The 17,745-nt window shown below is 47.3% G+C and overlaps 1 protein-coding gene across 1 annotated transcript in view; it reads right to left on the bottom strand.

Annotated features, from left to right (window-relative positions):
* The window catches only part of LOC106596073 (germ cell-specific gene 1-like protein), a 49,702-nt gene extending 37,398 nt beyond the window's left edge, over positions 1-12,304 (bottom strand). Inside the window, exon 1 of the mRNA XM_045719668.2 lies at positions 12,156-12,304. Within this exon, the coding sequence (XP_045575624.1) occupies positions 12,156-12,267 (112 nt within the window). The 5' untranslated portion in view covers positions 12,268-12,304. The remainder of the gene's footprint in view (positions 1-12,155) is intronic.
* Positions 12,305-17,745: the final 5,441 nt, after the last annotated feature.

The following is a 17,745-nucleotide window of genomic DNA, read 5'->3' as shown; positions in this document are numbered from 1 at the left end:
GAGAGGGTCAGACTGCTGGAGGAGAGGGTGAGGGGGATGGAGGAGAGGATCAGACTGCTGGAGGAGAGGGTGAGGGGGATGGAGGAGTGGATCAGACTACTGGAGGAGAGGGTGATGGGGATGGAGGAGAGGATCAGACTGCTGGAGGAGAGGGTGAGGGGGATGGAGGGAGAGGATCAGACTGCTGGAGGAGAGGGTGAGGGGGATGGTGGAGAGGCTCAGACTGCTGGAGGAGAGGGTGAGGGGGATGGAGGAGAGGATCAGACTGCTGGAGGAGTGGGTGAGGGGGATGGAGGAGAGGATCAGAGTGCTGGAGGAGAGGGTGAGGGGGATGGAGGAGAGGATCAGACTACTGGAGGAGAGGGTGAGGGGGATGGAGGGAGAGGATCAGACTGCTGGAGGAGAGGGTGAGGGTGAGGGGGATGGTGGAGAGGCTCAGACTGCTGGAGGAGAGGGTGAGGGGGATGGAGGAGAGGTTCAGACTGCTGGAGGAGAGGATCAGACTGCTGGAGGAGAGGGTGAGGTGGATGGAGGAGAGGATCAGACTGCTGGAGGAGAGGGTGAGGGGGATGGAGGAGAGGATCGGACTGCTGGAGGAGAGGGTGAGGGGGATGGAGGGAGAGGATCAGACTGCTGGAGGAGAGGGTGAGGGGGATGGTGGAGAGGATCAGACTGCTGGAGGAGAGGGTGAGGGGGATGGAGGGAGAGGATCAGACTGCTGGAGGAGAGGTTGAGGGGGATGGTGGAGAGGATCAGACTGCTAAAGGAGAGGGTGAGGGGGATGGAGGAGAGGATCAGACTGCTGGAGGAGAGGGTGAGGGGGATGATAGAGAGGTTCAGACTGCTGGAGGAGAGGGTGAGGGGGATGGAGGGAGAGGATCAGACTGCTGGAGGAGAGGGTGAGGGGGACGGTGGAGAGGATCAGACTGCTGGAGGAGAGGGTGAGGGGGATGGTAGAGAGGATCAGACCGCTGGAGGAGAGGGTGAGGGGGATGGAGGAGAGAATCAGACTGCTGGAGGAGAGGGTGAGGGGGATGGTGGAGAGGATCAGACTGCTGGAGGAGAGGGTGAGGGGGATGGTGGAGAGGATCAGACTGCTGGAGGAGAGGGTGAGGGGGATGGTGGAGAGGATCAGACTGCTGGAGGACAGGTTGAGGGGGATGGTAGAGAGGATCAGACTGCTGGAGGAGAGGGTGAGGGGCATGGAGGAGAGGATCAGACTGCTGGAGGAAAGGGGGAGGGGGATGGTAGAGAGGATCAGATCTGCTGGAGGAGAGGATCAGACTGCTGGAGGAGAGGGTGAGGGGGATGGAGGAGTGGATCAGACTACTGGAGGAGAGGGTGATGGGGATGGAGGAGAGGATCAGACTGCTGGAGGAGAGGGTGAGGGGGATGGAGGGAGAGGATCAGACTGCTGGAGTAGAGGGTGAGGGGGATGGTGGAGAGGCTCAGACTGCTGGAGGAGAGGGTGAGGGGGATGGAGGAGAGGATCAGACTGCTGGAGGAGTGGGTGAGGGGGATGGAGGAGAGGATCAGAGTGCTGGAGGAGAGGGTGAGGGGGATGGAGGAGAGGATCAGACTGCTGGAGGAGAGGGTGAGGGGGATGGAGGGAGAGGATCAGACTGCTGGAGGAGAGGTTGAGGGGGATGGAGGAGAGGATCAGACTGCTGGAGGAGAGGGTGAGGGGGATGGAGGGAGAGGATCAGACTGCTGGAGGAGAGGGTGAGGGGGATGGAGGAGAGGATCAGACTGCTGTAGGAGAGGGTGAGGGGGATGGTGGAGAGGCTCAGACTACTGGAGGAGAGGGTGAGGGGGGTGGCGTGTGACAGAGAACCACCTACTAGAGAGGTGGCCACCCCCACAGAGAAGCCAGCAGAACAGCCCACCTCAGCTCCCGACAAAAGTCTCGACATCACAGCAGAACAGTCCACACCAGACCCTGACCATAGTGTTAACACCACAGCAGAACAGTCCACACCAGACCCTGACCATAGTGTTGACACCACAGCAGAACAGTCCACACCAGACCCTGACCATAACGTCGGCACCACAGCAGAACAGTCCACACCAGACCCTGATCATAGTGTTGACACCACAGCAGAACAGCCCACACCAGACCCTGACCATAGTGTTAACACCACAGCAGAACAGTCCACACCAGACCCTGACCATAGTGTTGACACCACAGCAGAACAGTCCACACCAGACCCTGACCATAACGTCGACACCACAGCAGAACAGTCCACACCAGACCCAGACCATAACGTCGACACCACAGCAGAACAGTCCCCCCCAGACCCAGACCATAACGTCGACACCACAGCAGAACAGTCCACACCAGACCCAGACCATAACGTCGACACCACAGCAGAACAGTCCCCCCCAGACCCAGACTATAACGTCGACACCACAGCAGAACAGTCCCCCCCAGACCATAACGTCGACACCACAGCAGAACAGTCTACCCCAGACCATAACGTCGACACCACAGCAGAACAGTCCCCCCCAGACCCAGACCATAACGTCGACACCACAGCAGAACAGTCCCCCCCAGACCCAGACCATAACGTCGACACCACAGCAGAACAGTCCCCCCCAGACCCAGACCATAACGTCGACACCCCAGCAGAACAGTCCACCCCAGACCATAACTTCGACACCACAGCAGAACAGTCCCCCCCAGACCCAGACCATAACGTCGACACCACAGCAGAACAGTCCCCCCCAGACCCAGACCATAACGTCGACACCACAGCAGAACAGTCCCCCCCAGACCATAACGTCGACACCACAGCAGAACAGTCTACCCCAGACCATAACGTCGACACCACAGCAGAACAGTCCCCCCCAGACCCAGACCATAACGTCGACACCACAGCAGAACAGTCCCCCCCAGACCCAGACCATAACGTCGACACCACAGCAGAACAGTCCCCCCCAGACCCAGACCATAACGTCGACACCACAGCAGAACAGTCCACACCAGACCCTGACCATAGTGTTAACACCACAGCAGAACAGTCCACACCAGACCCTGACCATAGTGTTGACACCACAGCAGAACAGTCCACACCAGACCCTGACCATAACGTCGGCACCACAGCAGAACAGTCCACACCAGACCCTGATCATAGTGTTGACACCACAGCAGAACAGCCCACACCAGACCCTGACCATAGTGTTAACACCACAGCAGAACAGTCCACACCAGACCCTGACCATAGTGTTGACACCACAGCAGAACAGTCCACACCAGACCCTGACCATAACGTCGACACCACAGCAGAACAGTCCACACCAGACCCAGACCATAACGTCGACACCACAGCAGAACAGTCCCCCCCAGACCCAGACCATAACGTCGACACCACAGCAGAACAGTCCACACCAGACCCAGACCATAACGTCGACACCACAGCAGAACAGTCCCCCCCAGACCCAGACTATAACGTCGACACCACAGCAGAACAGTCCCCCCCAGACCATAACGTCGACACCACAGCAGAACAGTCTACCCCAGACCATAACGTCGACACCACAGCAGAACAGTCCCCCCCAGACCCAGACCATAACGTCGACACCACAGCAGAACAGTCCCCCCCAGACCCAGACCATAACGTCGACACCACAGCAGAACAGTCCCCCCCAGACCCAGACCATAACGTCGACACCCCAGCAGAACAGTCCACCCCAGACCATAACTTCGACACCACAGCAGAACAGTCCCCCCCAGACCCAGACCATAACGTCGACACCACAGCAGAACAGTCCCCCCCAGACCCAGACCATAACGTCGACACCACAGCAGAACAGTCCCCCCCAGACCATAACGTCGACACCACAGCAGAACAGTCTACCCCAGACCATAACGTCGACACCACAGCAGAACAGTCCCCCCCAGACCCAGACCATAACGTCGACACCACAGCAGAACAGTCCCCCCCAGACCCAGACCATAACGTCGACACCACAGCAGAACAGTCCCCCCCAGACCCAGACCATAACGTCGACACCACAGCAGAACAGTCCACACCAGACCCTGACCATAGCGTCGACACCACAGCAGAACAGCCCACACCAGACCATAGCATCGACACCACAGCTGAACAGACAAATTAAGAACCCCAAGCCCAGGGGATCTCACCCCCTCTGAGCACCCCCCCCCCCCCCCCCCGTCAGCCACCCTGACATCCCTCCTGACAACCCCCCCCACACCCACTGAGGACATACACAAGACACAGATTGTATTCCATATGGACTCAAACAGGAAATATATACAAGTGTCCAAACTCTGGTGACCAACTAGGTTCACCTAGCCACATAATAATACACAGACACAAACAACCTGAGAACACAGCAGGAAAGGGTGGCCACAGCACTAAAGGGAGTGATAGAAAAAGTTTCTTCTACTTTCCTCAACGCACAAGTGGTTATCTCCACCCTGAAACCACGAAAAGACTTCCACCACGCTACCACACAGCAGGTAAATGCAAATATTTCCTGTGACTGTGCCTCAAAACTAAATGTTTACCTGGCCCACCACTCCACCCTGGACTTGAACAGCCTTTATGACCAGGTCCACCTATATAAGGCAGCAGTGCCCACCTTCGCCCGGACCCTAAAGGACATTGCTCTCAAACACAGCCCCAACACTTCACACAGGAGCAACAGATCAATAGACACCCCGCCCAGACCAGCGAGACAGTCTCCCAGACCTGCAGGACCCCCCCGGACCTACACATAGAGGACCAACGCCGAGAGGACCTACATCCAGACCACAACACCACCAGCCATATACACACCCCCACCCCAACCAATCATCACCCCCCCAAGTCAACCATGCCCACACCCCATTTAGGCCCCCTCAGATCAGACCTATGCCCCTCCTGCCCACCCCATGCCCCCCACTCCCGTAAAGAGGGCCTCAACATGGAAGTCACACATACACCCAGGCTGTGAGCAGGCAAACAGGCCCAACCCCCACTCTTACACTAGCCCAAGCCAATGGAATGTACCAGATGCACAGCAGGCTCCGCTCGCACTTACTGACCTGAGGCCAAACCACACGACCAACAACATTGGACACTTCATGGAACACAAAGCCTTCACTATCTCATCCTGGAATATCCAAGGCCTGAGGTCATCTGCCTTTGTCCTAAAGAGAAGGAACCTGGACTTCATCAAAGAAATTAGAAATACAGACATTGTCATCCTACAAGAAACCTGGTATAGAGGAGACAGACCCACTGGTTGCCCTCTAGGTTACAGAGAGTTGGGAGTCCCATCCACCAAACTACCAGATGTGAAACAGGGAAGTGACTCAGGGGGTATGCCAATTTGGTATAGAGCAGACCTATCTCACTAACTTACTCTATTAAATTAATCAAAACAGGAATATTTTACATTTGGCTAGAAATTCAAAAGGAAATGATCTTAACAGAGAAAAATGTCCTCCTGTGTGCTACCTATATATCCCCACTAGAATCCCCATACTTTAAGGAAGACAGCTTCTCCATCCTGGAGGGGGAAATCAATTTCCAGGCCCAGGGACATGTACTAGTCTGTAGTGACCTAAATGCCAGAACCGGACAAGAACCTGACACCCTCAGCACACAGGGGGACAAACACCTGCCTGGAGGTGACAGCATTCCCTCCCCCATATGCCCCCCAAAGCACAACTATAACAACATAACCAACAAAAACGGGTCACAACTCCTGCAGCTCTGTCGCACGCTGGGTAGGTACATAGTCAATGGTCCAGTAGGCTTCAAGGGGACTCCTATGGTAGGTACACCTATAGCTCATCTCTTGGCAGTAGTACTGTAGACTACTTTATCACTGACCTCAACCCAGAGTCTCTTAGAGCGTTCACAGTCAGCCCACTGACACCCCAATCAGATCACAGCAAAATCACAGTCTATTTGAACAGAGCAATACTTAATCAGGAGGCATCAAAGCCAAAGGAACTGAGTAATATTAAGAAATGCTATAGATGGAAGGAAAGTAGTGTAGAAACCTAACAAAAAACAATTAGGGAACAACAAATTCAATCCCTTTTAGACAACTTCTTGGACAAAACGTTCCACTGTAATAGTGAAGGTGTAAACTTGCCAGTAGAAAATCTTAACAGTATATTTGACCTCTCAACTTCCCTAACAAATCTAAAATGTTCAAATAGAAAACCGAAGAAAATGAACAACAATGATACATGGTTTGATGAAGAATGCAAAAACCTAAGAAAGAAATTGAGAATCCTGTCCAACCAAAAACATAGAGACCCAGAAAACCTGAGTCTAGACATTCACTATGGTGTATCACTAAAACAATACAGAAATACACTACGGAAAAAGAAGGAACAGCACGTCAGAAATCAGCTCAATGTAAATGAAGAATCCGTAGACTCGAACCACTTCTGGGAAAATTGGAAAACACTAAACAAACAACAACACAAAGAATTATCTATCCAAAATGGAGATGTATATATATATGGGTAAACCACTTCTCCAATCTTTTTAGTTCTATAACAAAGAACAAACAGCAAAAACATATACATGATCAAATACAAATCTTAGAATCAACTATTAAAGACGACCAGAACACACTGAATTCTCCAATTATATTGAATGAACTACAGGACAAAATACAAACCCTCCAACCCAAAAAGGCCTGTGGTGTTGATGGTATCTTCAATGAAATGATCAACTATACAGACAACAAATTCCAATTGGCTAAACTAAAACTCTTCAACATCATCCTTAGCTCTGGCATCTTCCCCAATATTTGGAACCAAGGTCTGATCACCCCAATCCACAAAAGTGGAGACAAATTTGACCCCAAAAACTACTGTGGGATATTTGTCGACAGCAACATTGTAAAAATCCTCCGCATTATCATTAACAGCGGACTCACACATTTTCTTACTGAAAACAATGTACTGAGAAAATGTCAAATTGGCTTTACCAAATTATCATACGACAGACCACGTATTCACCCTAATTGACAAACAAACAAACCAAAACAAAGGCAAAGTCTTCTTATGCTTTGTTGATTTCAAAAAAGACTTCGACTCAATTTTGCATGAGGGTCTGCTGTACAAATTGATGGAAAGGGGTGTTGGGGAAAAACATACAACATTACAAAATCCATGTACACAAACAACAAGTATGCGGTTAAAATTGGCAAAAAACACACATTTCTTCCCACAGGGCCGTGGGGTGAGACAGGGAGTCATGTGTCTACTGTTTGCTGATGGTGCTTCTTTTCCCAACCAAGAAGCAGATCTTCTGTACAGCAGACCTGGGCCCTGACAGTAAATCTCAGTACGACCAAAATAATGGTGTTCCAAAAAAGGTCCAGTCGCCAGGAACACAAATACAAATTCCATCTAGACACCGTTGCCCTAGAGCACACAGAAAACTATACATAACTCGGCCTAAACATCAGCGCCACAGGTAACTTCCACAAAGCTGTGAACGATTTGAGAGACAAGGCAAGAAGGGCATTCTATACCATCAAAAGGAACATAAAATTCGACAAACCATTAGGATCTGGCTAAAACTACTTGAACCAGTTATAGAACCCATTGCCCTTTATGGTTGTGAGGTCTGGGTCTGCTCACCAACCAAGAATTCGCAAAATGGGACAAAACACCAAATTGAGACCCTGCATGCAGAATTCTGCAAAAATATCCCCCATGAACAACGCAGAATACCAAATAATGCATGCAGAGCAGAATTAGGCCGATACCCGCTAATTATCAAAATCCAGAAAAGAGCCGTTAAATTCTACAACCACCTAAAAGGAAGCGATTCCCAAACCGTCCATAACAAAGCCATCACCTACAGAGAGATGAACCTGGAGAAGAGTCAAGCTGGTCCTGGGGCTCAGTTCACAAACACAAACACAAACAGACCCCACAGAGCCCCAGCACAGCAACACAATTACACCCAACCAAATCATGAGAAAACAAAAATAATAATTACTTGACAAATTGGAAAGAATTAACAAAAAAACAGAGCAAACTAGAATGCTATTTGGCCCTAAACAGAGAGTACACAGTGGCAGAATACCTGACCACTGTGACTGACCCAAACTTAAGGAAAGCTTTGACTATGTACAGACTCAGTGAGCATAGCCTTGCTACTGAGAAAGGCCGCCGTAGGCAGACCTGGCTCTCAAGAGAGGACAGGCTATGTGCATACTGCCCACAAAATGAGGTGGAAACTGAGCTGCACTTCCTAACCTCCTGCCCAATGTATGACCATATCAGAGACACATATTTCCCTCAGATTACACAGATCCACAAAGAATTCCAAAACAAACCCAATTTTGATAAACTCCCATATCTACTGGGTGAAATACCACAGTGTGTCATCACAGCAGCAAGATGTATGACCTGTTGCCACAAGAAAAGGTCAACCAGTGAAGAACAAACACCATTGTAAATACAACCCATATTTGTCACGCCCTGGCCATAGAGAGGGTTTTGTTCTCTATTTTGGTTAGGCCAGGGTGTGACTAGGGTGGGCATTCTATGTCCTTTTCTCTATGTTTTGTATTTCTTTGTTTTGGCCGGGTATGGTTCTCATCAGGGACAGCTGTATATCGTTGTCTCTGATTGGGAGCCATACTTAGGCAGCCTGTTTTCCTTTGGGTTTTGTGGGTGGTTACTTTCTGTTTAGTTGATGTTCCTGACAGAACTGTTTGGCTGTTGTTCGTTTTCTTGTTTTGTTTAAAGTGTTCTATTAAAATTATTATGATGAGCACTCAACACGCTCCTCCTTGGTCTACTCCTTTCGACAGCCGTTACAGAACCACCCACCAAAAGAAGACCAAGCAGCGTGGATTGGAGTACCGGGGAGAAGGATGGACATGGAAGTCGGAACGTCGATTCTGGGAGGACAAGTTAAGGCAGCTACAGGAGCCTGAGAGGCAGCCCCCCAAAAATATTTTGGGGGGGCACACAGGGAGTTGGGGTAAGTCAGGCAATAGACCTGAGCCAACTCCCCGTGCTTACCGTGGGGAGCGGTTGACGTGGAGAGCACCGCGCTATGCGGAAGTGCACACGGTCTCGCCCATTCGCACACACAGTCCAGTACATCTCCTAGGTCCAGCCTACCCTGTGCCTGTTCTATGCACAGCAGCCCTCACTCTCCAGCACAGCCCAGTTCGCCCTGTGCCAGCGCTTCGCCCGTGCCGGGCTACAGTGACAACTCAGCCAGGACGGGTTGTGCAGGCCGTGCGCTCCAGACCTCCAGTGCGTCTCCAGGACCCGGTCTATCCGGTGCCTTTGCCCAGAGCCAGGCCTCCTGCAAGTCTCCCCAGCCTGGTGAGTCCTGTGCCTGCGCCCAGAGCCAGGCCTCCTGCATGTCTCTCCAGCCTGGTGAATCCTGTGCCTGCTTCCAGAGCCAGGCCTCCTGCATGTCTCCCCAGTCTGGTGAGTCCGGTGCCTGCTCCCAGAGCCAGGCCCCCTTGCATGTCTCCCCAGTCTGGTGAGTCCGGTGCCTGCTCCCAGTGCCAGAGTCTCCCGCCTGTCCTGAGCTGCCAGAGTCACCCGCCTGTCCGGGGCCTGCAGCGAGGGTCCCCACTCCAGAGGCGCCACCTAAGTGGGCCAAGCCGAAGGTGGAGCGGGGTCCACGTCCCACACCAGAGCCGCCGCCGTAAGGAAGGCCCACCCGGACCCTCCCCTTTAGAGTCAGGTTTTGCGGCCGGAGTCCGCACCTTTTGGGGGGGTACTGTCATGCCCTGGCCATAGAGAGGGTTTTGTTCTCTATTTTGGTTAGGCCAGGGTGTGACTAGGGTGGGCATTCTATGTCCTTTTCTCTATGTTTTGTATTTCTTTGTTTTGGCCGGGTATGGTTCTCATCAGGGACAGCTGTATATCGTTGTCTCTGATTGGGAGCCATACTTAGGCAGCCTGTTTTCCTTTGGGTTTTGTGGGTGGTTACTTTCTGTTTAGTTGATGTTCCTGACAGAACTGTTTGGCTGTCGTTCGTTTTCTTGTTTTGTTTAAAGTGTTCTATTAAAATTATTATGATGAGCACTCAACATGCTCCGCCTTGGTCTACTCCTTTCGACAGCCGTTACAATATTTATGCTTATTTATTTTCCCTTTTGTTCTTTAACCATTTGTACATCGTTACAACACTGTATATATATATATACATAATGACATTTGTAATGTCTTTATTTTTTGGGAACTTCTGTGAGTGTAATGTTTACTGTTCATTTTATTGTTTATTTCACTTGTGTATATTATCTACTTCACTTGCTTTGGCAATGTTAACATATGTTTCACATGCCAATAAAGCCCCTTGAATTGAATTTATATACAGAAAGAGAGGGAGACACAGAAAGAGAGATACAGGAGAGAGACAGACAGAAACACAGAAAGAGAGAGAGAGAGACAGAGACAGAAACACAGAAAGAGAGAGAGAGAGTGAGATAGATAGATAGATAGATAGCACTCCCAATGTATGTGTCCAAAAGATCCTGATGGAGGAACTACTTTAGGAGAGTCTTCCTGGATCTCTAGTGTTTGTTTCAAGTTTTAGAATTTATTTGTCAAGTTCACAGGATACACCAGGTGGAAACAGTGAAATGCTTACCTGCACTTTCCCAACAATGCAGTATTGAATTCAATCATTTCAAGTCAATAATATAGACAGAAAAACACGAGAAATACAAGAAATACTTCATATCAAATGTTATTGATTTGCGGGTGTTGCGAAATGCTTGTGTTTCTAGCTCCGACAGTGCAGTAATATCTAACAATTTCACAACGTATACCCAATACACATCTAAGTAAAGGAATGGAATTAAGAATATTTACATATATTTACGAGCAATGTTAGAGCGGCATAGACTAAGATACAGTAGAATAGAATACAGTATATACATATGAGATGAGTAATGTAAAATATGTAAATATTATTAAAGTGGCCAGTGACTTCAAGTCTATGTATATAGGCAGCAGCCTCTCTATGTTAGTGATGGCTGTTTAACAGTCTGATGGCCTTGAGATAGAAGCAGTTTCTCAATCTTTCGGTCCCCGCTTTGATGCACCTGTACTGAGGTGAACAGGCAGTGGCTCAGGTGGTTGTTGTCCTTAATGATACTTTTGGCATTCCTGTGACATCGGCTGTAGGTGTCACGGATGGCAGGTAGTTTGCCCACGGTGATGTGTTGGGCAGACCACACCACCCTCTGAAGATCCCTACGGTTGCGGGCGGTGCAGTTGCCGTACCAGGCGGTGATACAGCCCGATAGGATGCTCAATTGTGCATCTGTAGAAGTTTGTGAGGGTTTTATGGGCCAAGACAAATTTCTTCAGCCTCCTGAGGTTGAAGAGGTGCTGTTGCGCCTTCTTCACCACACTGTCTGTGTGGGTGGACCATTTCAGGTTGCCAGTGATGTGTTCGCCGAGGAACTTGAAGGTTTCCACCTTCTCCACTGTGGTTCTGTCAATGTGGATAGGGGGAGGGGGGGAGGTGCTCCCTCTGCTGTTTCCTGAAGTCCACGATCATCTTCTTTGTTTTGTTGACGTTGAGTGAGAGGTTATTTTCCTGGCATCACACTCCCAGAGCCCTCACCTCCTCCCTGTAGGCCGTCTCGTCATTGTGTAACGCCCTGGCCATAGAGAGGGGTTTTTAGTTCTCTATTTTGGTTAGGCCAGGGTGTTACATGGGTGGGCGTTCTATGTTTATTTTTCTATGTTGATTTGTTTCTTTGGTTGGCCGTGTGTGGCTCTCAATCAGGAACAGCTGTAGATCGTTGTTGCTGATTGAGAGTCATACATAGGCAGCCTGTTTTTCCTTTGGGGTTTGTGGGTGATTGTTTTCTGTTTAGTGTTATTCCTGACAGGACTGTTTGGCTGTCGTTTCTTTTCGTGTTTCGTTTGTAGTGTTCACTTTTATTGTAATTAAAAAAGATGAGCATTCATATTCCCACTGCGTCTTGGTCCACCTTTAACGACGGCCGTTACACATTGTTGGTAATCAGAAGTACTATATATTTAGTGTGTATCACATGTATGTGTTTGTAGTGTGTGTGTGTGTGTGTGTGTGTGTGTGTGTGTGTGTGTGTGTGTGTGTGTGTGTGTGTGTGTGTGTGTGTGTGCGTGCGTGTGTCCATGTGTGTGTGTGTGTCCGTGTTACCTGAGAGCACGGTGAAAACAGCAGCGAAGGCGTTGAGTTTAAGTCCATCGATGACGTTGCTGGAATGGAACAGCTCCAGACACATGAGACTGAACCCAACCACCAACAACATGATGTATAGTACCTCTGATACCACCGACAACCACAGGACTCCTGGAACACACACACGGACACACACACGGACACACACACACACACGGACACACACACACATGGACACACACACACGGACACACACACACACACAAATAATTCAACATTAAAAAAAGTGATCCTTTCTTGGCTAAATATATTCACGTCATCAAATAATTGATTAAAACACATTGTTTAGCTATGAAGGTCTATAGTAGACTCAACAGCACTCTGTCGGGTAGCACCATGGTGTAGCCAGAGGATAGCTAGCTTCTGTCCTCCTCTGGGTACATTGACTTCAATACAAAACCTATGTGGCTCATGCTCCTCACCCCCTTCCATAGACCTATGGTAATTATGACGACTTCCGGAGGACGCCCTCCAACCAATCAAAGCTAAAATGTTGTCCACCCAATCAGAGAATTAATCTAATACTATGCACGTTTTAGAAGCTTGGTGAGTTGTTGGATAGATGTTGATTTGAGATAGTGAGCTTTTTTGGGATATATTTTTATTCAAATTGTCACGACTCACCCACTACTCACCCACTACTCACCCACTACTGACTCACCCACTACTGACTCACCCACTACTGACTCACCCACTACTCACCCACTACTCACCCACTACTCACCCACTACTCACCCACTACTGACTCACCCACTACTGACTCACCCACTACTCACCCCACTGCTGCAGACGTTACACAAATTAGTTTCTTCAAACTGCAGGATACGGCGGAAGTAGATTACATATTGTATGTTTATATGTTTTCTTGGTTTTCAAACTTTATTTTTGTGTTGAGTTAATGCAATTTATTTCAATTTGCCTTGCTAACTTTAGTAGCCACTAGTTAGCTAGCTACCAGAGTGCAGTTTTCTCTGCCAGAGTCACTAACACTAACGACAATGTAGTTGATTTCACTGCCCACATCGGATTCAAGCTTCTGGGAAAAAGCTGTATTGAATGAAGGTCTGCGTATTCAAACTGAGCAACACAACGAGAAGGTAAGAAGAAACAGGGATGTTTTCAAGCAGATGATCTACACCACTGCATTTTTAGCAACGTCAAAGTTGGCGTTGTCGTGCCTTTGGCATCATTAAAAGCGAAGACTGTTATTTTATCAAATCAATTCTCTGTAATTATTATTATGTGATTAAACTAATCATGTAATTGTAATTAACTAGGAAGTTGGGGCACCAAGAAAAATCTTCAGATTACAAAGTTATAATTTTACTAATATAACTCTTCAGATATTTTAATATCTGATCAATTAGTCTTCTTATTAATTAATTATTATTTACCTCACGTCAGTCTCATTCCAAACATCATAAATTGTTGGTTATCTGCACGAACCCAGCCTTATGAATTACCCATACACCAATTGGTTTAATCATTTATTTACTAACTAACTAAATATTCACAAAAATGCATAAACAAACAACAGTAGATATTGGTTACTAACAAAGGATAGGGAAGATTCCCCAGTGGGATAAGCCGATATGATGGCTTGGTGGACAAAGGGAAGGGGGTGAGGACTGAGAAAGAAGCGGGAAAGACAAAAGGGATCCCTACACACAGTTGATAATTATATTAAATGAAATGCTAATCCTTTGCACATGAACGCCCACTCATTCGGGAATAATTGCAATCAATATATGTTTACACCCATGTGTTGTTGTGATCTCTGTTGGAATCGCCAGTAAGTCTGCTGGAGAGTTCATCCGAGTCTCTTTCTGTTTCCCTGAAGATCAAAGTATTTTGTGGTTAGAATGGATACTTCAGAGTACCATTCAGAAATGTTTTTCATAGAATAGATGTTTCGGGAGTTGACGATAATCGCATCCCAGGTTTACATAATTTTGAGCTGCAGACTAGTAATTAGTATCTAAGATTTGCTCTTATTCTGTAGGGATGGATAGAGTTTAACCATTTCCAGCCGTGTAGCCAATGCTCCACGTGGTATGGTTAGGAATTCAATAACTATTCACAATCACAGCTCACATTGTGGATTTGCATAGTCTTGGTACTCAAACCTGTGCCACATCAGTTTACACTGGGGTACGCGTGGTCTGAAGAGGATTTCCTCAGGAGGGGGTTTTATTCGTAACAATAGAAAAGGCACCAGATCATGTCTGTGCTCACGGGGACGGGCCAATGACTTAGTTAAACTTTACAGGGAATACAATTCTCTCACATTAAAGGTTTAACATCACATTACATCATTTCACAAATAGTTTCATCTTTACTCATTCATTTTATACATGAATTCGATGCAAACCTCATAATTGAGAAATGTACACATTCAGAGATATAGTTATGTGTGTCTTCCCCCTCTCTGAGGTCACCAAATGAAACACACTCGTCATACCCCTCCCTTAAGTGTCCACGGACCATTCCCACCTTCTCACAAGTGGACATTTTGCCACGTCATGACAGCGTTTAGGAGGCACGATTACTTGCTGAGCATATGGATGTTTCTACTGTCTTCTCTGGGATGTCGAAATCAATTCAGAATGATTGTCATGTGCCCTCTCATCCACCGGTGCATTTTCCTAGCTTTGGGATGAGAGTTGAATACATCTCTGATAGCATGGCGACAGACCAGGATACATTTTCCTAGCTTTGGGATGAGAGTTGAATACATCTCTGATAGCATGGGGACAGACCAGGATACATTTTCCTAGCTTTGGGATGAGAGTTGAATACATCTCTGATAGCATGGGGACAGACCAGGATACATTTTCCTAGCTTTGGGATGAGAGTTGATAGGCTGTACTGTGCTGCTTCTCCCCGACCTCATCACAGACAGTGAATCAGATATATGACGACATGACTCGTCAGTCAGTATTTTAATGACAGGAACACAAGACATACATCCCAAATGACACCCTTTATCTCTCTACATGGTGAACTACTTCTGACCAGGGTGTACCCTAATCCATTTAGACTTTAACCAATATGGGTCAAAAGTAGTGCACTATGTAGGGAACAGGGCTCTATAGGGCTCTGATCAAAGTAGTGCACTATATAGGGAACAGGGTGCCATTTGGGAGACATCCAAGGAGACGGGAATGAGAGGGCTCAGTCTGTCAATATACCCTAAGTAGCTGAGACACCTATAAAACATTTACTATCTCTGAATTCATTACATTAACAGGATAAACTGTGTGTGTGTGTGTGTGTGTGTGTGTGTGTGTGTGTGTGTGTGTGTGTGTGTGTGAGACAAAGCTTTTTAAAGTAACCAATCCAAGAGAATTAGTTCTGACGCACTCTTGTTCATGACGCACTCAGGTGGGGTCTAGTTGTCAGGAAACAGGTGGCCACGTTTTAAAAATCATCCCAAACAACAACAGTCATGGGAGGAGAAAACAATGACAGGGAAACATCAAAGTGAAGGAGACAGAACACACCAAACAGCTTGCTGATCCCAGACCAGATTTTATGTAAAACAGCTTGCTGATCCCAAACCAGATGTAAACGGTGAGAGTTCTTGATATTAAAAGAAGTAGTTGAGACCCTTTAACTCTACTAGGATGCCCCTCTGTACTAGGATGCCCCTCTGTACTAGGACGCCCATCTCTACCAGGACGCCCCTCTCTACCAGGACGCCCCTCTCTACCAGGACGCCCCTCTCTCCATAGTAAGGCTGTGTGTAACAGGGCTAAACAGGAAGACCTCTCTCTCTCTCTCGAATAGAGTAGACCTTACCGTAGTGATGAAAGCAGTATTAACCTGTTGGGACTAGGGGGCAGTATTTGCATGGCTGGATAAAAAACGTACCCGATTTAAACTGGTTACTACTCTTGCCCAGAAACGAGAATATGCATATAATTAGTAGATTTGGATAGAAAACACTCTAAAGTTTCTAAAACTGTTTGAATGGTGTCTGTGAGTATAACAGAACTCATATGGCAGGCCTAAACCTGAGAAGATTCCATACAGGAAGTGCCCTGTCTGACAATTTGTTGTCCTTCTGTTGCATCTCTATCGAAAATACAGCATCTGTGCTGTAACGTGACACTTTCTAAGGCTCCCATTGGCTCTCTAAAGCCGCCAAAAAGTGGAATGGGGTGTCTGCTGTCTCTGGGCGAAGAACAGCAGCAGAGTTTGTGAGTGGTCAGCCTGGGAACAGTGAGACTGAGATGCGCTTTCACAAGAATTCTCAATTTTTTCTTTCAGCCTTTAAATGAATACAACGTTGCCCGGTTGGAATATTATCGCTATTTTACGAGAAAAATAGCATAAAAATTGATTTTAAACAGCATTTGACATGCTTCTAAGTACGGTAATGGAATATTTTGAAATTTATTGTCACGAAATGCGCTCGCGTGTCACCCTTCGGATAGTGACCTGAACGCACAAACAAAACGGAGCTATTTGAATATAACTATGGATTATTTGGAACCAAAACAACATTTGTTGTTGAAGTAGAAGTCCTGGGAGTGCATTCTGACGAAGAACAGCAAAGGTAATCCAATTTTTCTAATAGTAATTCTGAGTTTAGTGAGTCCCAAACTTGGTGGGTGTCAAAATAGCTAGCCGTGATGGCCGAGCTATGTACTCAGAATATTGCAAAATGTGCTTTCGCCGAAAAGCTATTTTAAAATCTGACACCGCGATTGCATAAAGGAGTTCTGTATCTATAATTCTTAAAATAATTGTTATGTATTTTGTGAACGTTTATCATGAGTAATTTCATAAATTCACCGGAAGTTTTCGGTGGGTATGCTAGTTCTGAACATCACATGCTAATGTTGAAAGCTGGTTTTTGATATAAATATGAACTTGATTGAACAAAACATGCATGTATTGTATAACATAATGTCCTAGGAGTGTCATCTGATGAAGATCATCAAAGGTTAGTGCTGCATTTAGCTGTGGTTTTGGTTTTTGTGACATACATGCTTGCTTTGAAAATGGCTGTGTGATTATTTTTGGCAGGGTACTCTCCTGACATAATCTAATGTTTTGCTTTCGCTGTAAAGCCTTTTTGAAATCGGACAATGTGGTTAGATTAACGAGAGTCTTGTCTTTAAAATGGTGTAAAATAGTCATATGTTTGAGAAATTGAAGTTATAGCATTTTTGAGGTATTTGTATTTCGCGCCACGCGATTCCACTGGCTGTTGACTAGCGTGGGACGCAAGCGTCCCACCTAGCCCAGGGAAGTTAAACAGAGATGACCTTAGTGTAGGAATGAAAGCAGTATTAATCAGAGATATTACTCACTAATGTTCAGTCTATGGACAATAAAGTAGACAAGCTCAGGGCGAGGATCGCCTTCCAGAGAGACATCAGGGACTGTAACATACTCTGTTTCAAAGGATCATGGCTCCCTCCGGATACACTGTCCCTGTACATACAGCCAGCTGTGTTCTCAGAACATCGCGCAGACAGAGATAAACAACTCTCCGGGAAGAAGAAAGGTGGTAGTGTATGTTTCATGGTGTGATTGT

The sequence above is a fragment of the Salmo salar genome, chromosome 06 (genome assembly GCF_965601325.2).
Source record: "Salmo salar chromosome 06, fSalSal1, whole genome shotgun sequence".
In the NCBI taxonomy this organism is placed as follows: Eukaryota; Metazoa; Chordata; class Actinopteri; order Salmoniformes; family Salmonidae; genus Salmo; species Salmo salar.
The sequence above is the reverse complement of the archived record's forward strand: the minus strand, read 5'-3'. Positions and strand labels throughout refer to the sequence as shown.